Source organism: Sus scrofa, chromosome 1 (assembly GCF_000003025.6).
Source record: "Sus scrofa isolate TJ Tabasco breed Duroc chromosome 1, Sscrofa11.1, whole genome shotgun sequence".
NCBI lineage: Eukaryota > Metazoa > Chordata > Mammalia > Artiodactyla > Suidae > Sus > Sus scrofa.
This window is the reverse complement of record NC_010443.5, coordinates 7640568-7666908: the sequence shown is the minus strand read 5'-3', so window position 1 is coordinate 7666908 and position 26341 is coordinate 7640568. Positions and strand designations below refer to the sequence as shown.

Here is a 26341-nt window from a genome sequence, read left to right as displayed (position 1 = left end):
AAGGAAGGTATATGTATGTATGACTGGGTCGCTTTGCTGTACCGCAGACGTTGGCACCGCACGGTGCATCAATCACATTTTAATAAAATAAAAAAGTGTCCGCTTTAAACAACTGCCAGGCAAGACAATGGTCGTCAAGACCCCCACGAACCCCACCTCGCCCCCACCCACCATACCAGACCCTCCACATTCCCCCAGCTCAATCCCTGGAGAAGTCAGAAGCCACAGGGAGCTGCTAAGAAAGGAAGCACGGAACAGAGTGAGGCTGCTGGGCAGCACAGGCACATCTACTCAGTGTTCTGTGCTCATTTATATGGGAACGGACATGCGCACAGGTAAAAGTGAGTCACTCTGCTCTACAGCAGAAATTAACACAATATTGTAAATCAACTATACTTCAATGCATTTTTTTCAAGATAATAATAATAATAATAAAAGACCAACCAGAGAAACAACAGCAACAAGCTTCCTGGCGCTTTCTCCCAATGCAGGCTACTGGCTTCCTACAGGCTTGTGCTGAAGGAAAAGTCTCAAATCTTTCATTCTTTTTTAATTTTTTTTTTTTTTTTAGTGGCCACACCTGGCATATGGAAGTTCTCAAGTCAGGGGCCAGGGATTGAATCTAAGCTGCAGCTGCGGCAACACCAGATCAAGCCACTGAGCCGGGCCAGAGATCGAACCCACACCTCAGCAGGGACCGGAGTCACTGCAGTCAGATTCTTAACCCACTGCATCATGGTAAGAACTCCAAGAACTCCTAGCTTTAGATTAGAGTTTTATGACATAGGACGGGGCATGAAAGACTGTGCCTGTGTTCTGACTTCAAGAGACTATATGACTTTTTATTACCTAAGAATTAAAAAGAAGAGAAGTCATGGGGCCAGCCTTTGGCCCAGCGGTGAAGAAAAAATAAGCCCAGCAGGCCAGTGTAATGACACAGCTGGGGACAAGAAGGAAGTCACTTTATGACAACATCCTATGAGTCACGGTTGCTCAATGTGATGGCAACACATCAATGTTACACCTACCAGAAATTCTCCCAGATTTCCAGAACTAATGTGGATTTTTTCCCCCATGGGTCTGTCCCCTGAGTCCTTTCGGTGGAGATTTTGGAGGAGAACCTTGGCTGATGCCACCTTCTTGCCTAGGAACGCCTGGTCCCCAGTCAGCCCAGACGTGACTTTGACACTTAAAAAGAAGTACACAAAGTCACAATTTAGATGCTTTTACACATATGATGGCTTCCTGAGTTGTTTTCAAGTGCTTCTTGAAATTCCTTTAGAAGAGTTTCAATAAGAGTAGCACCAGCTGCTCCTACAGATAAACTCCCGCCTCTGCAGGGTTTACATTACCCAGTCTGCATGTTCCCCGCCTTCCTCTCTATCAGCTGGCAGGTGGGAATGGGCAAGACTGTAACGTGCCCAGCCTGGAAACACCCACATGCCCTCTGCCCACTTACCATTTTCTGGAACTCACTGCCATGGCCACGTCTGACTATAAGAGAAGCAGGACCATGTACTTACCTTTGTGACAAGGAAGAGGAGGAAATGGGCTTAGTATTTCACAGGTGTCTATCATATGCAAAAAAAATCCATATATATTATATATACATATAAATGATGCTATAACTGGTGATGGTAATACATCCTAAGATATAAATGAATAGTCACAGGATACTAAGAAATATAATGGTAATTCTATTTGTCACTTTCTAAGGGATCTGGAAATGCAATCAATGCACACTCTTTTTTTGGCTGAACCCATGGAGGTTCTCAGGCCAGGGAATGGAACCGATGCCATGGCAGTGACAATGCTTGATCCTTAACCCACTGAGCCACCAGGGAACTCCTCAATGCACACTTTAGTCGAATGCCAAATGGCCAATTGTTATGATCAAGATTTGGTCAAAGACAAATAGCACTATCACCGCATGAGCTTTTGAAACTCAAGAACAAATCTGAAGGGTTTTTTGGGGTTTTTTTTTTCTTTTTGCCTTTTCTAGGGCTGCTCCCACAGCATATGGAGGTCCCCGGGTTAGGGTTCTAATTGGAGCTGTTGCCGCCGGCCTACACCAGGGCCACAGCAATGCAGCATCCAAGCCGCGTCTGCAACCTATACCACAGCTCATGCAACACCGGATCCTTAACCTGCTGAGTGAGCCCGGGGATCGAACCCACAACCTCATTGTTCCTAGTCTGAGCCAGGATGGGAACTCCATAAATCTGAAGTTTTATTCAAAATAAATAAAATTATTCTCTTATGAGAACTTTCCATAGTTGTTTGAATGTAAATTTAATTTTTTTTTTGTTTTGTTTGTTTTTGTCTTTTTTTTTTGCTATTTCTTTGGGCCACTCCTGTGGCATATGGAGGTTCCCAGGCTAGGGGTCTAATCGGAGCTGTAGCTGCCCGCCTACGCCAGAGCCACAGCAACTCGGGATCCGAGCCGCATCTGCAACCTACACCACAGCTCACGGCAACGCCGGATCGTTAACCCACTGAGCAAGCGCAGGGACCGAACCCGCAACCTCATGGTTCCTAGTCGGATTCGTTAACCACTGCGCCACGACGGGAACTCCTCCGTAAATTTAATTTTAAATACTTGATATTATAATTTCTTAGCCCATCAGCTGCTAGTTTACTGCTGAGGTCGTTGCTGTACTTTATAACAACTGTCATTGTTGACTGAAGTATAAGTGCTAAATCTCATACTATTTGGAGTTCCCGTCGTGGTTCAGTGGTTAACGAAACTGACTGGCATCCATGGGGACACGGGTTCGATCCTTGGCCTCACTCAGTGGGTAGGGATTTGGCGTGGCCGTGAGCTGTGGTGTAGGTTGTAGATGCGGCTCGGATCCCGCATTGCTGTGGCTCTGGCGTAGGCCAGTGGCAACAGCTCCGATTCGACCCCTAGCCTGGGAACCTCCATATGCTGCAAGTGTGGCCCTAGAAAAAGACAAAAAGGCCAAAAAAAAAAAAAAAAAAAAAAAAGAGTGGACTCTGAAATCAGCTTAACTTCATCCAAGTTGATTACCTCTTCTTTTTCTTTTCTTTAAAAAACGAAAGTACAGTTGATTTGCAATGCTATGTTAATCTCAGGTGTACAGCAAAGTGATTCAGTTACACACACACACACACACACACACACACACACACGTATGTACGTACTCTCAGATTCTTTTTCAGGTTCCTTTCCCTAATAGAAGATTATGAGACATTGAGTATAGTTCCCTGTGCTATGCAGTAGGTCCTTGCTGGTTACTTATTTTATAGATGGTAGGTGGTGTGCACATGTTAATCCCAAACTCCCAAATACCTCCACCCTCCCTTCCCCCTTTGATAGCCATCAATCTGTTTTATATGTCTGTGAGTGTATTCCTGTTTTGTAAATGAGTTCTTTTGTGTCTTTTTTTAGATTCCACACATAGGGAGGTGGTGTAACATTTGTCTTCCTCTGCCTGACTTACTCCACTCAGTAAAGTCATCTCTAGGTTCACGCACAAACGCCGCAAACGGCATCATCTCCTTCGTTACGGCTGAGTAGCGCATCATGGTACACGTATGCACCTCATCGTCTTGATCCGTTCATCGGTCTGCGGACACCGCCGTTGCCTCCGTGTCTCGGCTGTTGCAGCGAGCGCTTCGGTGAACATTGGGGTGCATCTATCTTTCCAAATGATGCTTTTCTCGGGATATATGCCCAGCAGTGGGATCACATGGCAACTCTATTTTTAGCTTCTCCAAGAGCTTCCATACCGGTTGCCAGAGTAGCTGCCCTCATTTACATTCCTACCAGCAGTGTCGGTAGGTTCCTTTCTCTCCCACTTGATTACCCCTTGTCAGCAGCGCTATGATTTGATCTCTGTGCCTCAGCTGTCCCATCTGTCAAACAGGACCAATACACGCCCTTACTTCCCCCGATGTCTGCTTGCGAGGATCATGAAACACCATGTACAAACGTCCAGCAAAATGTTAGCCATTGTTTCCCACTTGTCCTTCCGTCCATACCTTCCCCGGTGTCACTTTTCCTCCCCAGAAACCCAGCCAGACCTTGGGATCTCCCGACTGGGCGACACGTCTCACACACGCACTTCTCCCTCCCCAAGAGGGCGAAGCCCGCCTTTGAACTGGAACATTCTAGCTCATTTCATTGGGGCTTCCTCAGTCCCTTCTCTTGACTGCACACCCCCGCCTGCCTCCCCAGCTTGGGCCTGGGTTGTGGCTTAAGAACCCACAGTGCCTTGGCCTTGACCTAGGGCTTTGCAGCACAGTGTCTGCACTTGCTGCTTGTGGCTCATTACTAGGTGGTGTTCCTTCCCAGAACCCTATAAAGCAATTCCCGTTTTGCAATCTGTGAAAAAGCTGTACTAAATGACGGATTCCAGTGCCCAGGTCGTGAGGCAATCCAGGCCTGGCGTCTCTCCAGTTAACCACACCCAGGTTCACCGGGGTTTTGACGAGAAGCCAGAGCAGGAGTGGATGGCAGTGTTGGGACTGGCTGCTGGGTAAAGGTTTTCTGTCTCACTGGGCTGCCCCTGGCCTGGGTCTTTGGCTGTAAGAAGCAGGCTTTTTTGGGGGGGCATGCTTTGTCTGCACCTGTTGGTATTTCCAGACTGCCTGCCGAGGGGCCTGAGGTCCCCAGCCAGTGTGCCTTGCTGTGACGTCATGCCTGGGATTTGGGGTTGTGCTTAGTGAACCTAACATGGAAAGTCGAACTCTTCCAGCATTGTATTTTTTTTTAAATATTTTTTTGTTATAGTTGATTTACAATGTCCTATCAATTTCTGCTGTACAGCAAAGTGACCCAGTCATTCATATATATATGTGTGTACATACAGATATATACTCTTTTCCTCACATTCTCCTCCATTATGTTCCATCACAAGGGACTGGATACAGTTTCCTGTGCTGTACAGCAGAAATGCCAGGTTTCAGGGCTGTATTCCTTAAACCCAGTCTCCCTACAACTGAGCTCCCCTGCAGAGTTTGTGACTCATCTCTCTATCCCAAACTTTATTCCTTTGCTTGTCTCCTCTGACCGCGATTCTTTCTGTTCCCTCTAATCTCAATCCTGTGCTAAGTGAACACTAACCAACCAGAGTCGGAGGCCTGGGATAGCCGTGTTGACCACAATCATTAGTGGACTCAAGTTGCTGCTGTGGACACCATCAATGCATGAACTCAGGGAATTCCTGTCGTGGCTCAGTGGTTAACGAATCCGACCAGGAACCATGAGGTTGCGGGTTCGATCCCTGGCCTCGCTCAGTGGGTTAAGGATCTGGCGTTGCCGTGAGCTGTGGTGTAGGTTGCAGGCACGGCTCAGATCCCGCGTTGCTGTGGCTCTGGTGTAGGCTGGTGGCTACAGCTCCGATTCGACCCCTAGCCTGGGAACTTCCATATGCTATGGGAGCGGCCCAAGAAATGGCAAAAAAACCAAAACAAAACAAAAAAAAGGTACAAACTTGGGCTGTGTCTTCAGGGCAAGATGGGCTCACAGACCCCAGAGCCATGGGCTATCTGGCCAGAGAATGGTAAGCTGGACGCATCCTGACTGCCCAAACCACGATTAAGAATGCCTCAGAGGAATTCCTGTCATGGTGCAGTGGAAACGAATCCAACTAGGAACCGTGAGGTTGCAGGTTTGATCCCTGGCCTCGCTCAGTGGGTTAAGGATCTGGTGTTGCCGTGAGCTGTGGTGTAGGTTGCAGACGCAGCTCGGATCTGGCATTGCTGTGGCGGTGGCGTAGGCTGGCAGCTGTAGCTCTGATTAGACCCTTAGTCTGGGAACCTCCATATGCCGCGGGTGCAGCCCTAAAAGGACAAAAGACAAAAAGGAAAAAAGAAATGTCTCGGAAATGTCACAAGATGATGACGAATCCCAGTCTCTTTATTGTTCCCCTTGAAAACATCCCTAACTCAAGAGACAGTGGATCTGAGGCTTGTCTCCTACTCCCTCACCCTGGAAGTAAACTTACTTGGCTGCAGACACCTGTTATCAGAGCTTGGCGTTCTGCACTGCGGGCACACAAGCCCTCACTCAGTTATGTTAGAAAAGGGCTAGCTTGTTGTGCCCAAGATGGTTCTGGTGGGCAGCGGGGAACCAACTGGGAGGCTGTTTCGGTCATCCATGAGGAAAGATGAAGACCTGTACTGGGCTGGCAGCCACGGACACAGATGAGTGGGACAAAGGAAAACAGGAGGCGAATAAAGGCAGGAAGGGCAATGAAAATAAGTCTGCTATCGTTCTCACAGGTGTCTGTAGGCATCGATCCTGCACAGTCAATGTTCCAACTGCCGACAGTTCAATGGGCCTCTTTGGCGGGGGGCCAGGCATGTGGTTTCCAGATGGACTGTCTCCTGGGCTAGTGGGTCTGTAATTCGTGGGGAATGGAGAGACGTCTTTTCTAAAAATTAAAAAGAGGTTTCACCGAGTGTTTGTCCCAACAGAATTTACCTGTTGCTCCCATAGGTTAAACAAAGTTAGCAAGCATCAGAGCCAACAGAACAGTATTTTGAAAAGTTCTGAAAATAAGGTTCTCCAAGCCCCTTGTATTTTTAATGTACCTGGGTCTGGGTGTACAGCCTTATAATGTACCTAGATTTGTGTACCTATAAAGTTCGATTTTCTAGAAGTGAATAATGGAATTTAAAGATCTGCTTTATCACACCACTATACAATGAGGGCTGGAGTCATCCCATAATGTCCAAACAATAAAGCAAAATGCCACAGGAAGAACAGTTCTTTTGATGTGTGGCTTCAGTAAAGGAAACACAATTCACATCTGAACAATTTGAATATTCAACTCTGCACCTATTTTATAATATCCATATTTTGTCCTGAGAAAAACCTAGCTTTGTGGGTAACTTTCCGTTTTCTTTAACTTGTTTATCAGGTAAGTGCCCTCTTTTCCTGTAACTATTAGTCAACGTGCTTGGCCATGGCTCACAGGGATCCTGCTGGACAGTGGTTTCAAACACGAGGACTTTCCATTTTTACTTCACAAAAAGCCCAGCGACCAGCAATCCCTGGATTGGAAGCAGAACAGTGTTGTGCAGGATCCAGGGACTTTCCACCCTGCACTCTGCCTTCTCAGCAGGCTGCTTTCTGTTTTGCCACTTGATGCATCATGATCATAAGATGGTCACTGCACAGGCAAAGCAGCCCCGCCTCTCCCTTTTCTTCGGCTAAGACACAAGAAAAACAGGGGAGGAGGAAGCACTTTCTCCTCACTTCCATCACAGAGGAAAATCTTTCTCAGAGGCCCCAGGAGACCACCTCGGGTCCTGGCCAGAACGGGTCAACTGGCCACTTCTGTCTGCAAGAAGACTGGGCATGACGATGCCCTCCCGCCCCCTCGCTATGAATCAGGGGTTCTCATGGGGCATCCTGCCCATCCAGGAGTACTGGAAATACAGAGGGGGCCTTTGTGGTTGTCACACGAAAAGAGAGGTGCTCCAGGCATTTAGTGGGTTAATCTAGGGATGCTCAATGTTCCAAAATACACAGAACACTTTTACACACCAAAAAGATTTGTCTCACTCAAAACACCAACAGCACTCGTATTCAGAAACACTGGGGAGTTCCCGCTGTGCTGCCGCAGGATAGGGAGGGGCAGCACCTCTGCAGCCCTGGGACACAGGCTTGATCCCTGGCCTGGCACCGTGGGTTCAAGTACCCGGTGCTGCCACAGCTGCGCTGCAGGTCACAAACAAGGCTTGGATCGGATCCCTACCCGAGGACTCCACATGCCATGGGGAGGCCAAAAAAGAAAAAAAAAACAAAAAACAAAAAACAATCAGTGACTCTGGTCTCTGCGAAGACTGGGGTTCAATCCCTGGGCCGGCTCAGTGGGTTAAAGGATCCAGAGTTGCTGCAGGCAAAGGTTGTACGTAGTTCCAGGAACTTCCACAGGGCATGGGCTCGGCCAAAAAACAAAACCGAAGAACACTGCCTTGTACCAGCCATGATTCATCCCAGGAGCTGAAGACATTATGGCTCAAACACAATCAGGGGACCAGCAGCAAGAAGAGGAACACAGCTCCCGGCAGGGCAGCGCTGCCACAGACCCTGGTGGAAGCCGGAAGGAGGGCGGCACTGCCTAGTCACGCCGGCACAGCCAATCCTTTTCAGAAAGCTGTTATTTACCCTGAATGGAGATCAAGACAGGGAAATTATCTCCAATTATCCCTTTTATTTCTCCTAATGAAGGGATTTCCTAGTCACCGACAAGCCAAGAGCCAGTGAGTCTGAGCTCCCCACACCTCTATTATCTATCTCTGCTCCCTGCTCCCACCAAGGATTCAGAATACTTAGAACTCAACTGCACAGCCACCGTTTGGGCTGAAGACCCTGTATGTAACACAACAGTGCCAGGTACCTAGTATATATTTCTTGGGTATATGACAAATAATATTAAATCAAAGCAATACAAGAAAGCAAAGCCTGCAAGTGTTCAGCACTCTGTCCAAGGAGATGCAATGAAAGAACATTTCAGAACCAGTGCTAGGGCTCCCGCTGTGGCTCAGTGGGTTACCAACCCAACTAGTATCCAAGAGGATGTGGGCTCAATCCCTGCCCTCCATCAGTGGGCTGAGGGTCTGGCGTTGCCATGAACTGTGGTGTAGGTCGCAGATTCAGCTCAGATCCCAAGTTGCTGTGGCTATGGTACAGGCTGGCAGTGGCAGCTCCAATTTGACCCCTAGCATGGGAACGTCCATATGCCACGGGTGCAGCCCTAAAATTAAAAAAAAAAAAAAAGTACTAGTAAAAATTATGATAGAAATCTAATTATATATGTTTCTTACATTTTTAGAGTACCAGTGGAGTTTCTTGGTGTCTGCAAAAATGATGAAGACTAAACATTATTAGCTTTAATTGTGGTTAGGAAATTTAAGTGTTAATTAAATCTGAAAGATTAGACATATTGTGTGGGCATACTGCACTGCTGCTCACAGAAAAAGTTTGTAAGCCAGTATAGAAGCCAGTAGCTTAGAAAGAGAAAATTAGTCCAGAGAGCCTGGTTTAGCTTCTGTACATGTAAAACCAGGAATCTCCATATTTGACACACCATAAGCTAAATAAATTAATGTCCCTGGGAGTTCCCTGGTGGCTCAGTGGGCTAAGGACCCGGCATTGTCACTGCAGCAGCCTAGGTCGCTGCTGTAGCTCAGGTTCAGTCTCTGGTCCAGGAACTTCCACATGCTGAGGGTGCAGCCAAAAAAACACAAAGTCGCTGATGCTAACCGCCAATGAGGAATGGAGGGAGGTTGTCCCACTATTTCAGATTCTAAATGGGACTGTTTGGTTCCGGTGGTGACCACTAGATGGCTCCACTACACAAGTGTGTTCTCACAGCTAGGTACCTTATGGAGCCGAATTTCTGTGCCACAGGAATGCTCCCTTTTCACAGCAGTGTGTCATCTAAAGGTTTTAAAGGCCATTAATAACCCTTGCCTGGATCAATTATTTGTTTAGGACTTGCACGACAGTTATTTTCTAATTACATCATTTGGTCTATAGGATTTTTTTTTTTTTTTTTCTTTTTGCCATTTCTTGGGCTGCTCCCATGGCATATGGAGGTTCTCAGGCTAGGAGTCAAATCGGAGCTGTAGCCGCCGGCCTACACCACAGACACAACAACGCGGGATCCGAGCTGCGTCTGCAACCTACACCACAGCTGATGGCAATCCTTAATCCGGACCCTTAACCCACTGAGCAAGACCAGGGATCGAACCCGCAGCCTCATGGTTCCTAGTCAGATTCGTTAACCACTGAGCCACGACGGGAACTCCAGTCTATAGTTTTTTTCTAACACCCTACTAGAAAGAAGAGTTTTTCCTCATCTACCCAGAGGGAACCACAATTTTTCTTTTTTTTTTTTTTAAGGCAGGGCAAACACTTATGTTTTGCTCTTAATAGCTAATTTCCAGAGAAGGAGTAGGCTGATATAATCATCATTTCCAATGACAGCACCAGCTTGGTCTGGCCCTCGTCAAGTGTAATCCAGGTGTAATCAGAGTCAGATTGCTACCTATTTAGTATTTACAAGCAATTGTAGTCATTTTCTTTTTGATGCTAAAATTGCCCTAAATTTGGCCTGTGGGAGATTCTTCAAGCTGGTTCTTATGTCTTTTTATTTTTTTAATTAATCTTTCTTTTTTTTCCTGCACGTGTGGCATATGGAAGTTCTGCAAAGCCAGGGGTTGAATTGGAGCTGCAGCTGCTGGCCTACACCACAGCTCGCAGCAACACTGGATCCCTACCCCACTGAGTGAGGCCAGGGATTAAATCCATATCCTCACAGGGTTCGTAACCTGCCAAGCCACAACAGGACTCCACCAATGTCTTTTTAAAACTTACTTCTTAGTCAAAAAGACAAAATAAAATAAAATAAATTTACTTCTTAGAGTTCCTGTGTGGCTCAGTGGACTGAGGAATCCAGCCTTGTCACTACAGTGGTCCTGCTGTAGTTCAATCCCTGACCCAGGAACTTCCACATGCCCTGGTCATGGCCAAAAAAAGGGGAAAAAAAAAAAAACCCAAAAAAAACCCCTCTGCTTCTGAAGACTGAATATACAAATAGACAGGCCAGATCACATATAAAAATAGAATGCTGGAGTTCCCGTTGTGGTGCAGTGGAAACGAATCCAACTAGGAACCATGAAGTTGCAGGTTCGATCCCTGGCCTTGCTCAGTGGGTTGGGGATCGGGCGTTGCCGTGAGCTGTGGTGTAGGTCCCAGACACCACTCTGATCTGACATTGCGGTGGCTGTGGTGTAGGCCGGCAGCTGTAGCTCCAATTAGACCCCTAGCCTGGGACCCTCTATATGCCACACATTTGGCCCTAAAAAGAACAAAAGACAAAAAAAAAAAAAAAAAAAAAAAGAATTCTCACCCACAACCTACAGCAACCTGCCCAGGAAACCAATTCTTTTATCTCTGATAACTAAGCCCTGAAACAGCCTGCTGTAAGTCAAACTCACAGGAATTCAGATAGTTGTCACAAGGAACAATGCAGGAAGAGAAAAAATAACCTACAACAATGAGCTCAAAATGGCCCGGACTTGATTAAAAACTGACAGCTTCTCTAATTTTTGTCCCCACTTGAAACTGAGAACCTACCAGAGAAAACCAACCCCTAACCAATCACACTGGATGCCCTGCTTCTAGGGGCTTTTTTTTGCTTTTTAGGGCTGCACCCATGACATATGGAAGGTCCCAGGCTAGGGGTTAAATCGGAACTGTAGCTGCCGGCCTACACCAGAGCCACAGCAACGCCAGATCCGAGCCTCATCTGTGACCTACACCACAGCTCATGGCAACGCCGGATCCTTAACCCACTGAAACGAGGCCAGGGACTGAACCCCCAACCTCATGGTTCCTAGTCGGATTCATTTCTGCTGTGCCACAAAGGGAACTCTGGCCTGCTTCTAGTCAGCTGCCTCCAGCTTCTCTGTGCCAACAGCCTCCAACAGGGCGGGCACACGTGAAGCCTTTCATCTCACTATGAAGCCTTCCCACTCCTGTCTGCCTTCGAGTCACCCAAATGCAAGCGATGGTGAGGACGCCTGTGCTATAGCAGATGTTCACAGGAAATCATCTTTATCACGTTATTGAGGTATAATTTACATACACATGAGGATAAAATTAATGACATATACAATAAAGGTATCACATACATGAGGAATAATTCACATTAAGCTCACTCATTTTAGTGGTACTCCTGGATTTTTTTTTTTCTGGCCTTGCTATGCACGTGGAAGTTCCTGGGCCAGGGATGGAACCTTCGCCACAGCAGCAACCCAGGCCACTACAGTGACAATACGGATCCTTAATCCACTGCACCACAAAATAACTCATTTTTCTTTTTGGGATGAATATTGACAAATGTATCTACTGGGTAACCATCACTCTAATCATAACGTGGGATATTTTCTTTCTTTTTTTGCTTTTGAGGGCTGCGGCATATGGAGGTTCCCAGACAAGGGGTCAAATCGGAGCTACCGGCCTACACCACAGCCACAACAATGCCAGATCTGCAACCTACACCATAGCTCAAGGCACCGCCAAATCCTTAACCCACTGAGCGAAGCCAGGGATCGAACCTCCATCCTTGTGGATACTAGTCAGATTCGTTTCTGCTGAGGCACAACGGGAACTCCCATAATGTGGAATATTTTCATCAACCTCCCCCCCAAAGTTCCCCAGGTTCCTTTCCAACTGATTCCTGCTCTTCTGCACTCAGAGCCAAGCACGGATTTGACTTCTCTCCCTGAAGATTAGTCTTGCCTGCTCTCCCGAGTCCTGCTGACATATCTGCATCAGCCTAAGCACTTCCTTTGCACCCAGGCACAACAAAACGTCTATTTCACCCTGTGCTTTCCCTGACCCAGAACTGGAACTAGACACTTCTCTGAGGAGCTCTGGCTCTATTTTGTGAGAATGGAACTTAGGAGTCATGAGCTGGACGCCAGGTGTACTGCCACTGTTACTGTCAAGGTGACCAGCCATCCCGGTTTGTCTGGAACACTTCCGAGTTTTGTGTTTTGTTTTTTTTGTCTTAGGTCTTTTTAGGGCCACACCTGCAGCATATGCAGGTTCCAAGGCTAGGGGTCAAATCGGAGCTGTAGCTGCCGGTCAACACCACAGCCGAGTCTTCAACCTACACCACAGCTTACAGCAATGCCAGATCCTTAACCCACTGAGCAGAGCCAGGGATTGAACCCGCGTCCTCAAGGATACTAGTCAGGTTCGTTAACCACTGAGCCACGATGGGAACTCCCACTTTCAGTTTTAACACAATAGCATCTGTGGAAATCCTCAGTCCCTGGCAAATTGGGACAAGTGGTCACCATCCTAGTGCTTCTAGGCCCTTATGGGGCACAGACCTAGGACATTTACTTTTAAAATCGTGTGCGCAAATTGATATATCCAATTCAAAGGTATGACGGATTTTTTTCCTGAACTTCCTTGATTTTCTATTTATACCTCATTTCTCTTACACTGAAAGTCTTGTACTTTAAAACACTAAGGAGTTCCCATTGTGGCTCAGCAGGTTAAGAACCCAACTAGTATCCATGAGGATTCGGGTTCAATCTCTGGCCTCGCTCAGTGGGTTAAGGATCTGGCATGGCCAGAGGCTGTGGTGAAGGTCACAAGTGTGGCAACAGCAAATCTGATGTGGTGGCATCAGCTGGCAGCTGCAGCTCTGATTCAGGCTCTAGCCCAGGAATGTCCATATGTCACTGGGGGCAACCATAAAAAGAAAATAAAATTAAATTATTTGCATTATCCTACAATACACATAGTTTCAAAGCCACAGCAACAATACTACTACCATTAATTATAAAACAGAGTGAAGCTAAAGATTCCTTTGCACTTCTTTCTCATCCTTAGACTATATCCCACCAGATAATTCTCTTAGAGTACCCTGTCCAAAAGTCCTGGGGAAATAATCCTTTTCTCTGTGTAACAACACAGTTACGCTACCAATGTGACTCAGAGTTAAGCTTAATTTGCTATCAACTTTTGCTTCCTTTTAAATTTACTTTCTCTGCTATATAAAACTTTAAAAGTTCAAATTCAGAAAAAGTGTTGCTTTTCTTTCTCCTCCACCACCCTCTATATGTAACCCCCTTTTGTCCCGTCCCCACAGCATGCAAAATTCAGGGGCCAGAGATCAAACCCATGCCACAGCAGCAACCTGAGCCACCGCAGTGACGACACCGGACATTTAACCTGCGGAGCCACATGGGAACTTCCGCAGATAACCACTTATTTTTCTTTCTTTCTTTCTTTTCCACTTTTGGCCACCCCACAGCATATGGAGTTCCTGAGCTGCTGCAACTTCGGCAACACTGGAACTTTAACCCACTGTGAGGGGCCAGGGACCAAACCTGCCACACGATGCTCCCATGATGCCCCCCCCAACCTTTGCCAGTTTCACCACAGCAGGAACTCCTAGATGAATGACCATTTTTACTGTTTCTAAGATATGCTTCCAATTTTCCATATAGGTTGGGATGCATTTCATAGCAACACATAAATATTATCCTCATACTTTATGGTTGTACTGTATCCCATACCCCATGGTAGGGATGGATCATGTATAGCCAGTTCCCTACTAACGGACATATGGGTTATTTCTTTTTCTCTTTTTTTTGGTCTTTCTAGGTCTGCACCCGCAGCATGCGGAGGTTCCCAGGGTAGGGGTCAAATCAGAGCTGTAGCTGCCGGCCTACACCACAGCCACAGCAACGCCAGATCCATAACCCACTGAGGGAGGCCAGGGATCGAACCCATGGATGTTAGTTGGGTTTGTTAACCGCTGAGCCACAACAGGAACTCCGATTTCTAAACTTCTGTGAGGACAGTGCAACAAGAAACCTTGCCTACATGTTATTTCTGTATGTGAGGATGTATTTTCAGAATCAGGTTAGGGTTAGAGGTGGAATTTGCAAGACATGTGAATAAGTGCATATATAATCTTGGTACTCCATAGGGCTTGAATCACTTTCCAATTCCTACCAGAAGGTTAATGAGCACGGTTTATTCGTAGAATTCCAATGTGCATTTCCATTACGCGCGAGGACAAACAACCGTTCATATTTAAGGATCATTGCTGTTCTTTGGTGTGAAATGTCTATTCATGCCTTGCCCATTTTTCTCTTCGGATTTTGGTCTTTGAACACACTTTAATACTATCCTTATAGATTATCTCATTCCAGCACACGTCCTGAGGATAAATGGTTTGGGTAAGGCTAGATAATACCAGCCAAATTAAAAGAATTACCTGAATATATTCAAATTTTAAAACTTACATTACTAGGTTCAAAAACCTTCCAAGGTTCTCCGGTCCCTTGTTTCTGGATGACCAAGGTGCCCCTAGGGCTGCTGACATACGCACAACCTCTCCGCTAGACAACAATAGCTCCCCGGTTGCGCCTCGAGATGTCAAGGCGGGGACAAACCAAGCGTCCAAGAGGCCGTCCTTCCCGAAGAAAGAGGGAGCCCCGGTTTCTAAATTCTCAAAACCTAGTGAGGCCTCGCGGAGTCCACACTGCCCAGCCGCCCAGCCCACGGCCCGCTGCCGAGGTCGCACCTGGCCGCCAGCACGCGGAAGCACCACGGCTGGGAGCTGCACCAAGACGCGGCCAATCACGCGCCGCCTTCGCCCAGATTCCTCCGCCAGAGGCCGCGCTGCAGCCGCAGGTGGCCCAGCGAGCGCGTCCAACCAGCGCCACCGAGCGCGACCCCCGCCGGCCTTCCCGTGATGCCCCGCGGCTGACCTGCGACCTCGCGGCTCACCCCTCCCCGCGGCCCGCTTCCCTCCCCGCCCCCGCCGAGCTGGAAGCGCTGGGGCGGCCGCGGGCCGTGCCACTAGGCGCAGCTCCTCCCCGAGCGCCTCGAGGCCCCCAGCGGGCGCCTTCCATTCGTCTTTCCTCTCCGCGGCGGGGCCTGGCGGGCGGGTCGCTGCGTCCGCGTCCGGGAGGTGACTCGTCGGTGAGCGGGCCGAGCGCGAACATGGCGGGATGGAGAAGGGCGGGCGCCGGCGGCGGCGGCGGCGCGGGGCGGGGCGGCGCGGCGGGAGGAGCGGGGAAGGGGGTGGGGCGACGGGGCCTCGCTTCCTCCCTCAGCGCCATTTTGTGGCAGCGAGACCCGCAAATAAAGGGGAGCGCCAGGGCTGCGGCGGGAGGAGGCGCGCGGGGGCCGGCGGCAGCGCGGTCGGGCGGCCCGGGCAGCGAGCGGCGGCGCGCGGTCGGCCTATGTGACTGGGCGGCGCCCGCGCGGCCTCCGTCCGGAGAGGTAGGTGCGGGCCGGGCCCCGGCCAGAGCGGCGGCGAGGACCTCAGGGTCCCCGGGGCTGAGGCGCGGCCGCCTGGCCCGGCAAAGGGGCGGACAGGGCACGGAGGGCGACTCGGGGTCCCCGGGCCCGCCAGCCTCCCGTTAGCCGCGCCGCCTTCCTGCTGCGGGCACACTTCCGCCGCCCCGAGGCCATTTTACCTTCGCTCTCCGTCTCCGGGCCCGAGGGCGAGGTGGGCGCTCCCGCGGGCCGGCGGCACCGGGAGGCCGCCCCCTCGGCGCGCGTCCCGTCCCCGCCTCGGTGCCGCCGGCGCCCACCTCCTTTCGAGCGGATCCCGCGGTCTGGCGGCACCCACGAGCTCAGCAGGGGAGGGAAAGCAGCGTTCGTTGACCGAATTTCACGTCGCGCAGTGGGGTATTACCGCCGCTGCGTTTTCTTGTGGACTTCCATTTTCAAATGATTGCACGCATCGTGGTTTTTAAAATACATGCTCTTTTGAGCCCGAGATCTTCATAGCATTTTAAACTCTCGTCTTGGATTCCTATAAAGCTGTTTTTAATTTCTTAGAACCCTGTTTCTCTAGTCAGTGGGGAACACCTCAGTGGGAAAGTCCAGGTTCTTGTTTTGATGAAGTCACTTGGCTGTTTGATCCCAAAGGACTATGTGAAAATCCTAAGGAACCCTGATTGTGAAGTAGGAAACTGTTCTTTTGCCCGAGATAGAAAAATACTTCCATGGGTATGTTACAGTCCTGAGTTGCTCCTCTCGTTTTCCATCTCAGAATTTAATTAATTCCATTGCTGAAGAAGAAAAGTGGAAGTCACAGGTCTTTCACCCCAAGTTCTAAGCGGGTTTTTTGCACTTTTAAAGAAAACTTGAATTGTTGATTTACAATGTTACATGAGTGTCAGGCGTACAGTGGAAGTGATTATCCACTGAGTTTTTTATTTTAAAATTTTGACTGTTAAGGTTTCTGTGACATAAACATAGAGGTATTTAAAGCTCTGTTAAAAAATTGCAAGATGCCTGCATTTTATTTATTTACACCTGTCATTCAGTAGCGTCCGATTAGGCAAGTTGGGAAAAGAAATCACGAGCATTAGAAATTGGGAAAGATCTTGCTGTATACACAGGGAGCTGTATCTAATCACTTGTAGTGGAACCCAATGCAGGGCAATGTGAGAAAAAGTGTGTGTGTATGTATATATATATATAAATAACTGGGTCCCTTTGCTGAACAATACAAGTTGACAGAACATTGTAAATTAACTATAATAAAAATTTTAGACTAAAAGACAAAAAATTTGACAAAAACAAAAAAAATTTAAAGAAATTGGGACTTGTGATAAAGATGGGGTTCGATTTTAAGGGTTTGGGTGGCTGTATTCCTTGAGTTCTTTCAAATCTTGCATTATTTTAAGCAGATGGCTGTAGTTAAGTGATCAGTATTTTCACTTCTCAGTGGTGGAACTCAGGCAATTTCGAAGTCCAGAAGGACAAAAGTAATAATAAGTGTGTCCCAGGCACTGCTGTTTTTTACTTAGCTCATCTATGAAACTTAATAATATCTAGATTTCTGGTTGAATTTTGTGTATTTGCCAGAAATGAGTTAGTATAGTGTAGAAAACCCATGGCAGCGTTATGACGTGGAGATGACAGTTGCAGTAATACAAGTTATTAGAAGTTATTAGCTCTGAAAGCTAATAATTATGAAGTTATTAGTTTTCAGGGTCCCTTACAGTTTTGTGTGTATATATGTAGACTGGAATACCCTAGACAACATTTTTTTAGATGTCTTGTTGATCATTTTCATATAATTGTACATTATCTCACTTCTGAAAAAAATGTTCCTTGCTCCTAAAAATTTGTGGGATCCTTTGGCAAAACAAGACCTAGATAGTGTTCATTTGGTTTATTCTTGTTTTTTATTATCACTCACTCTTCTGCCTCTAAATATTTTCTGCCAAGCTTGTCAGAGCAAAACTTCGATTCTTATAACAGTGTATCTCATTGGATATAAAGGTGGTGCATCAGGTTAGAACCAGTGCTATAAGTAAATGTTCTCAAGTCTTGAAATATAGTTGGTGGAATTTAATCTTTCCTAAAAGCACATTAAAGTTCTCTTTTATGTTAATGTTAGTATTTAAATTTGAATTTTTTTTGTTTGTATGGCATCTTTATGGCACTTGAAGCATTGAGATGTGCGGCACTTTGCAAAGCAGGGAAAATTGGTATCCTCTTCTTGCTGATTGGGAGACTGCAGTCCAAGTAGTGGCTTGCTGCTACATAGTCAAGACAAGCTGGTCTTCCAGTTCCTCACTAGTAGACTTTACAGTGTCAGATTAGTTCCTTAAGTTGGATTATGATTAGTTTCAGCGAGGTACATGCTTTCTTACTGAAGTTGTGTGGGCTAGTGCGTGATGCTCTGTTAAGGGAGAACTTACGACACCAAGAGCCAGGGAAGTACTGGAATCTGGGATGCTAGACACCTAGCCAGCCAAAACTGAGTTCTCCAGCCAAAGCTGTCTGTCAGTGTAAAGCATCAAGAGTAGATTCTGACATTCTAAACACGAGAACTATATTATTTCTGAGTTCTTGACGTGGATAACAAACTTTTACATACAACATAAAATAGTATTTTAACCAGTCTTCTTAAGCTTGCTAAAAGGTAGCCAGATTTGCCGGTTTTTATTTTTTTTCTCTTGCTTTTTTCCGTTCTCTACTTTAGCTAGCTAAGCTTAATCATTGTTGAGGATGGAGGGGTGGGAGAATGGTCCATCTTCATCATTACCAGCTTTTAAGAGGCACTGAGTTTGGGGTCCTAACTCCCTATTTTAGATTAATAGTTGTTTTAATCTGACTCATAACTCTTCATCATCTGGAAAATGGGGACTAACTTTGAAAAGTTATGGTTATTAAATAAGTGACTCATAGCAGTAGGTATATATTCATTTTTTTCCCTTCAAGATTTAAGGTTCAACTCCAAATGATAATTCAGTTACTCTGTTTTTCTGATATGAGACTAGACTGTTCTAAGAACCTGCAATATACATGCTCTTTATGAATCTAGAATTGACTTTAAGTGGTTATTGTGCTTGTCAATTGTGCTTTTTTAAAATGGCCTTGAAAAGTAATAAATTGCATAGCACATGTGCAGTGTCAAAGGCAGAATTGAGGATCAGGTTCTATTTTGAATAAATAGTTTGAATGTTGGTGTTTTCAAATTTTAAGGCTGTTCTAATTTGCCTTTTGCCGCACTGTCCATTTCACTACTGTGGCACGTCATGGAATCTCAAGCAAAGATTGACTTTTCATCAGCTAAAGATGAGGGAATTTTTTCTAAATGCTTATGCTTTGATTTCCTAAGTTACATATTCCATAAGGTGGAATGACATGTGATTGAGAGCCAACATATGAAATGCAAATATATATACGAAACTCGTATTTACCCCGACTTAACATTACACATTTAGATGTTTGTTTTTATGAAGAAAATCTAGATATCCTCTAAGCAATGTGTAATTGAAGTCTACCCAGCATCAAACTTTTCAAAAGAGAGTAAGCTATGGCTAAAAATGTAAATAACCTGCTGTTAAGAATTCTGAAAATTGGGGGGGGGGTCACCAAGAATTCTGCAGTGGGGCTTAGAAACAAAAACAGGAACATGTTAAGATTCTTATCCTCAATTTGTGAATTCTCTCTTCAGATTCTTTATGAAGTATGATTGAGCATCCTTATTTTTTATGGTGGTTTTTTTCTTTATTCCCTAATGGGAAGAGGGAAACTAATAATAAAATGCTTACTTTGTGTCAGTCACTATGCCAAAAGGCTAATATTTATTTTCAAAAATAGCACAATAATTTGGAGCTATGCTGGTGGTAATCCTTTTTAAAATGGGGAAACTGAGGCTCAGAGGTTCTCCTGCTTTTTTTGTTTTCACAGTTTGCCACCTTCTAGAAAAGCAGGGTTATTTGAACTTCTTTATGTGTTTCCCAGTCCTTCAAATACCCTTTAAAAACAGTTTAGCTGATTTACTGCTAATTAAAGTTGCAATTAGGTTTATTTTAATACTCTTTTAAGAATCTGTATAAGTATATATTAAGAAAAGAATGAACAAATAAACCTGGGGGGAGGTGTCAGGTTGTAGAAACATGTACTAGTTTTTAAAATGAGTTTATATTAAATATTATCTATGATACTCAAGAGGTTTTGTGGGTTTTGTTGTTTGTTTTTTGTGGATACTAGTCTCATTTCCCCTGTGCCACATGGGGTACTCCTCACTTTTACGGTTTGAATAGTAACCGAAACAAATTCATTTGTCATACTTTGCATTTACGGTGTTTGTTTTTTTTTTTGGTCTTTTTGCTATTTCTTTGGGCTGCTCCTGCGGCTTATGGAGGTTCCCAGGCTAGGGGTCGAATCGGAGCTGTAGCCACTGACCTACGCCAGAGCCACAGCAACACAGGATCCGAGCTGCTTGTCTGCACAGCTCACGGCAACACCGGATCGTTAACCCACTGAGCAAGGGCAGGGAGCGAACCCGAGACCTCATGGTTCCTAGTCGGATTAACCACTGTGCCACGACGGGAACTCCTATGGTGTATTTTAATGCCTACTATATGTACTGTGGCAGCAGCAGTGACTGATTCTTTCATGGAGCTTATAACTGGGAAGAACAGCTAGGTATATAAAATGTCAGGTTGGAGTTCCTGTTGTGGCGCAACGGTAACGAACCCAGCTAGTATCCATGAGGATGCAGATTCAACCCCTGGCCTGGCTCAGTGGGTTAAGGATCTGATGTTGCCATAGCCTGTGGTGTAGGCCAGCAACTGCAGCTCCAAGTCAACCCCTAGCCTGGGAACTTCCATATCCTGTGGGTGTGGCCCTAAAAAGCAAAATAAAATAAAATGTCAGGTCATGGGAAGAGTTGAGAAAAAAATAAAAGGGATAGCAAGGAATTGGTATGCACAATTTTTGAGTCAATGGCAAAATTATTTCTTGTAGTTTGTTTTTAATTAAATACATTATCTTTCTCCTATATTTAGCTCTAGGCAAATGGGAAGTTCAAGGAAACATCACACTTGATTGTGGATTCCAAAAGGTTGCAGCCTAGTGGAGTGAACTCACATTAAAACCATGGTAATATTGGAGTTCCTGCTATGGCACAGCTGGTTAAAGATCTGACATTGTCTCTGTAGCTGCTCAGGTTGCTGCTGTGGTGCAGGTTCCATCACTGGCCCAGGAACTTCCATATGCCATGCGCACGGCCAAAAAAAATACCAAAAAAAAAAAAAGCTAAAATGGAAGTAGGCCTCTGGAGATAAATATGGTGAGAGTTTGCTTCCTAAATGATTGGATTTACTATTGGAACTGCTTGGGATAGTCACTAAGCAGCTGTCTCTAACTTGCAGCAGAGAGTATAAGCTGGGTAATTGGGGGCCTAAAGTAGACAAAGACCAATTTAAAGAATACAGATTTTTACGGGTTCTTTGGTAGTCTAGTGGTTAGGCTTTCACTTCTGCGGCCCAGGTTCAGTCCCTAGTCTGGAAACTGAGATTCCCACATCAAGATGTGCACACCGCAGCCAAAAAAAGAACGATTTTTGTTTTTTTGTCTTTTTGCCATTTAGCCGTTTCTAGGGCCGCTCCCGAGGCATATGGAGGTTCCCAGGCTAGGGGTCTAATCGGAGCTGTAGCCGCCGGCCTACACCACAGACACAGCAGTGCCAGATCCAAGCCACATCTGTGACCTATACCACAGCTCATGGGAACACTGGATCCTTAACCCACTGAGCAAGACCAGGGATCACACCCACAACCTCATGGTTCCCAGTCGGATTCGTTAACCACTGAGCCACAACGGGAACTCCAAAATATTTTTAAAGTATAGTTGATTTACAGTGTTGTATCACTTTCTGCTGTACAGGAAAGTGACCCAGTCATATGTATATGTATGCACACACTTCTCATATTATATTCTATCATGATCTGTTACAAGTGGTTGGATATAGGTCCCAGTGCTATACAGCAGGACTTCATTGCTTATCCATTCTAAATGTGATAGTTTGCATCTGTTGACCCCAAACTCCCAGTCCATTCCACTCCCCCTCTCCCTTTTGGCAACCACAAGTCTGCTCTCCATGTACGTCAGCCAGTTCTGAAGAACACAGATTTTTAAATTGTAGAAATAGGAGTTCCCGTTGTGGCGCAGCAGAAGCAAATCTGACTAGTAACCATGAGGTTTCGGGTTTGATCCCTGGCCTCACTCAGTGGGTTAAGGATCTGGTGTTTCTGTGAGCTGTGGTGTAGGTCCCAGACACGGCTCGGATCCTACATTGCTGTGGCTCTGGTGTAGGCTGACAGCTGTAGCTCCAATTTAACCCCTAGCCTAGAGAACCTTCATATGCTATGGGTGCGGCCCTAAAAAGAAAAAAATTGTAGAAATAGGGTCATGTCTTCATAGATACTGATTGGTCAGAGAGACTTGATTAACTCTGTCAGTTCAGAAACAAGGGTTGTATGCTCGGGTTTTTGTTTGTTACATCCGGTGTTAAGATTATCAAAGAGGGAAGAATTAAGCCAGAAATTTCTATGATTTTTTTTCCCTAAAATGTGCTGATGTCTTCCATTTGGTATACCTAATCTGAATCAGGGTTTAATGACAACATGATGAGAATATTTGACTTAGAGGGTTGAGATTGTAACTATAGTCACCATGCTGTCACTTACATCTCCGTGACTGACTGACTTTTCTTTTGTTGAATTTTTAATAGTTTGGAGTTTGTAACAAGTATAAGTAAATAAAATGAAATAGAAAGTTGAAGGTATTTGGGGATATTCCTGACTCTGCTCTTAGTAATGATACCCAGGAGTAACATAGTTTATTATCTCTGTTACATTTGAGAATTAGGAAGTAGCAGAAGTGTTCTCAGTAAACATAATAAAATTGATGGGAGTGTTTTATTTTTCTCAAAAGGATTAGGTGAATTTTATACAATGTAATTCTGCAAAAGGAAAGGCTTAGCAACTGCAGCTGCTGGCCTACACCACAGCATCTGCAACCTACGCCACAGCTTGTGACAATGCCGGATCCTTAACCCTCAGAGAAAGGCCAGGGATCGAACCCACATCCTCTTGGATACTAGTCAGATTCCTAACCCACTGAGCCACAGTGGGAACTCCTGGTATTATCCTTCTGTATCCTTTTACCAAGATGCCTGGGATAGTGCCTGAGGTCAGTATCTGACTTCAACACTAAACCTATCACTTCCGCTGCAAGATGTCTTTCATTGAGCAGTTGTAATAATGCATTGATAGGATTTCCCGTTGTGGCTCAGCAGAAACAAATCTGACTAGCATCCAGGAGGATGCAGGTTGGATCCCTGGCCTCACTCAGCAGGTTAAGGATCTGGTGTTGCCGTGAGCTATGGTGTAGGTCACAGACACATCTTGGATCCTACGTGGCTGTGGCCTAGGCCAGCAGCTATAGCACCAATTTGACCCCTAGCCTGGAACCTTCATATGCTGCAGGTGGGGCCCTAAAAAGCAAAAAAAGAAAGAATGCATTGAAAAATTGTATTTCTCTTGATCCTTATGGCAACCTTAAAAAGAATGATCAACTTTTTTATAAGAGGATTTTTTAAAAAAGGAAATAACCTAGTAACAGTAGTAACGTAAGGTCGTAACAAAGGAGAGACTGGGTGCAGAGTATATGGGAATCCTATCTATAATATCTTTGCAACCTGTCTGTAATTCTTTTTTTTTTTTTTTTTTTTTTTTTGCCATTTCTTGTGCCGCTCCCGAGGCATATGGAGGTTCCCAGGCTAGGGGTCGAATCGGAGCTGTAGCTGCCAGCCTACACCAGGGCCACAGCAACATGGGATCCGAGCCACATCTGCGACCTACACAACAACTCACGGCAACGCCGGATCGTTAACCCACTGAGCAAGGGCAGGGATCGAACCCGCCACCTCATGGTTCCTAGTCGGATTCGTTAACTACTGCGCCACAACGGGAACTCCCTGTCTAAGTCTGAAGCTAGTCTAGTAGGAGTTCCCTTGTGGCTCAGTGGGTTAAGATTCTGGTGTTATCACTGCTATTTTAATTTTTTAAAAATTACCTAATGATTTGGTCATAACTGGGCTCAGTAATAAATTGTCTGAAGAAGCCAGCAATTTTTTTTGTTTCTGTCTTTCCAGAATTGACTCTTATTTCTCTACTCCTTTTTCTAGGATTCAAGATGACCAACGAGGAACCTCTTCCCAAAAAGGTTTGTTTTATCAGCAGTTTTTAAGCACTTTTTTTTTTTTTTTTTTTTTTTTTTGAGTAATGGAGTCGAAGGGACTATCTGCATTATTTGCCTATTTGCTTATTGCTTCCTCCCTCGCCTTGTATCAGCAGTAGCATTGTAGGTGTATAATGTGTTAGACACTGTATCTGATATGCAGTGTAATATTTTCAGCTACCTTATGATACCTGCGTGATCTACTTGAAGCCCTTATGTGAATATTTCCAGCTATATGACTACAGATGAGCTCTCTTGTGTGTGGTGTAGCAGGTTAAGGATCTAGGATTGTCATTGTAGCAGCTCAGGTTGCTGCTGTGGTGCAGGTTCAATCCCTGCTCAAGGAACTCCCACATAATGGGCAAGGCCAAAACCCACTTTAAATAATGTCAGACAGGAGATTTCTTCACGAAGTCCTGTAAGTTACTTTTTTATTTTCTAATTTAAGTCCCTTTGGTTATAATGCAGAAACACTTGTATATTTGTCCAAAAAAAAAAAAAAGCTGCAGCTAGTTGGATCTTAGATTCTACGTCCTCCTCCTAAGCTTTCTATTTTCTAGTCTAATTTTTCCTGTCTTATATTCCTGTCTTAATTCACTTTAGTCACTGTGACACATACACAAAAGAGGTGACAAAAGAAGGAACAGTTTCTAAGGAACTATTATAATTTGATTGGGAAAGCAAGGGTATGTGCTTACCCTTACCTAGTGAATATTTAAGTGAACAATTTAGATAGTAAATGTTCTAAAAAAAATTCCTGGCTTAAGTTTTGAAGTCAAGTGCTTTAATATTTGAGAATTGCTGGGTGCTGTCTGTTAGAGTCTAGAATTTTAATAGAGTCTGGTATAATGGTTTTTCCTCTTCTATTTTCTGATAGTATTATGTTACTATTTGAAACTTTTTTATAAAGGGAAAATGTTTTAATTTTTATCAGCTTACCAGAATATCATGCCCATTTTAAAAAACTTTATTTTGAACTAATTACTGATATATATGAAGTTGCAAAGAAATGTCTCCTTCAGTGTAGACATCTTGCATAACAATATCAAAACCAGGAGCTTGACTTTGGTACGATCCACAGAGCTTATTCAGGTGTCACCAGTTACACATGCATTCTGTGTGATGTGTGGCCCTGTGCAGTTTTATCACTTGTAACTTAATGTAAACACCACCGTGACCCGAACTCTTGCACAAGCCTCCCTTGTGCCACTGTTTTGTAGCCGCATCCATCTCCTACTCCATTCTTCAATCCCTGGCAACCACTAATTAGTTCTTCATTTCTATAATTATGTTGTTTTGACAAATGTCATATACCTGAAATTGTGCTGTTTTGAGTATGCTTTGAGGTGGGTTTTTTTTTTTTTTTTTTTCTTTTTTTTTCTTTTTCTTTTTTCCCCAACACAGCAAAATTCCCTTGAGCTTAAGCCAGGTTGTTACATTCTGTTTATTTTTGTTGCTGAATAATATTTCATGGCGTGGATGTATCATGGTTTACCATTCATGGATTGTAGTTTCCAGTTTTGAGCTCTTACAGATAAAGCTGCTCTGAGCCATTTTGTGAACAAGTCTCTGTGTGAAAATAAGTATTTCTCTGGAATATGTGCTTAAGTATACAATCGTAGGATTGTGTGGCATGTCCATTTTTAGTTTTGTTTTTTCTTTTTTGGCTGCGCCCGTCCACGTGAAAGTTCCCAGGCCAGGGATCAAACCTGTGCATAGCGGTGACCCCGCCAGATCCTTAACCCATTGTGCCACACAAGAACTTCCATTTTTAGTTTTAAAAAGAACCACCAGAAGCTCTACCATTTTTCTTACCAGCAGTGTATGAAAAAGCTTAGTTTCTCTGCATCTTCACTCAACATTGAGGTTACCACTATTTTTTGTTTGGTTGGGTTTGGGGTTTGTTTGTTTTTTGTTTGTTTGTTTGTTTGTTTTTTGCCTCCTTGTGACATGTGGAAATTTTCCGTGCCAGGATTTGAACCACATGCCACAGCTGCAACCCAAGCCACAGCAGTGACAACACTGGATCCTTAACCCATGGCACCACCACCAGGGAATTCCACTGCTGTTTCTTATTTAGAGGAGTGTAATGATAGCTCATTGGGGTTTTTTTGTTTTTTGTTTTGTTTTGTTTTGCTTTTTAGGGCCATACCTGTGTCACATGGAGGTTCCCAGGCTATTGGTCAAATCAGAGCTACAGCTGCCAGTCTCCTCCACAGCCACAGCACTGTGGGATCTGAGCCGCGTCTGCAACCTACA

At 45.2% G+C, this 26341-nt stretch overlaps 2 protein-coding genes across 7 annotated transcripts in view; one reads left to right on the top strand and one right to left on the bottom strand.

The window, feature by feature from the left end:
- LOC102157641 (translation initiation factor IF-2) lies at positions 5867 to 16269 on the bottom strand. The gene is made up of 5 exons (XM_013992444.2): positions 16266 to 16269; positions 15975 to 16140; positions 15702 to 15874; positions 14818 to 15628; positions 5867 to 6401 (listed from the first exon to the last, which is right to left on the bottom strand). Exons 1-5 carry the CDS (start codon positions 16267 to 16269, stop codon positions 6119 to 6121), a joined length of 1437 nt encoding a protein of 478 aa, XP_013847898.1. The 3' UTR covers positions 5867 to 6118.
- The window catches only part of WTAP (WT1 associated protein), a 29189-nt gene continuing 18024 nt past the window's right edge, over positions 15177 to 26341 (top strand). For 3 of the 6 annotated variants that reach the window (XR_002346869.1, XM_005659114.3, XM_021101793.1), the window contains exons 1-2: positions 15602 to 15802; positions 24030 to 24067. Coding sequence is in view for 5 of the 6 variants with exons in the window: in XM_005659114.3 (XP_005659171.1) it covers positions 24038 to 24067 (30 nt within the window). In the remaining variant the exon portion in view is untranslated. 6 annotated transcript variants of the gene reach the window in all.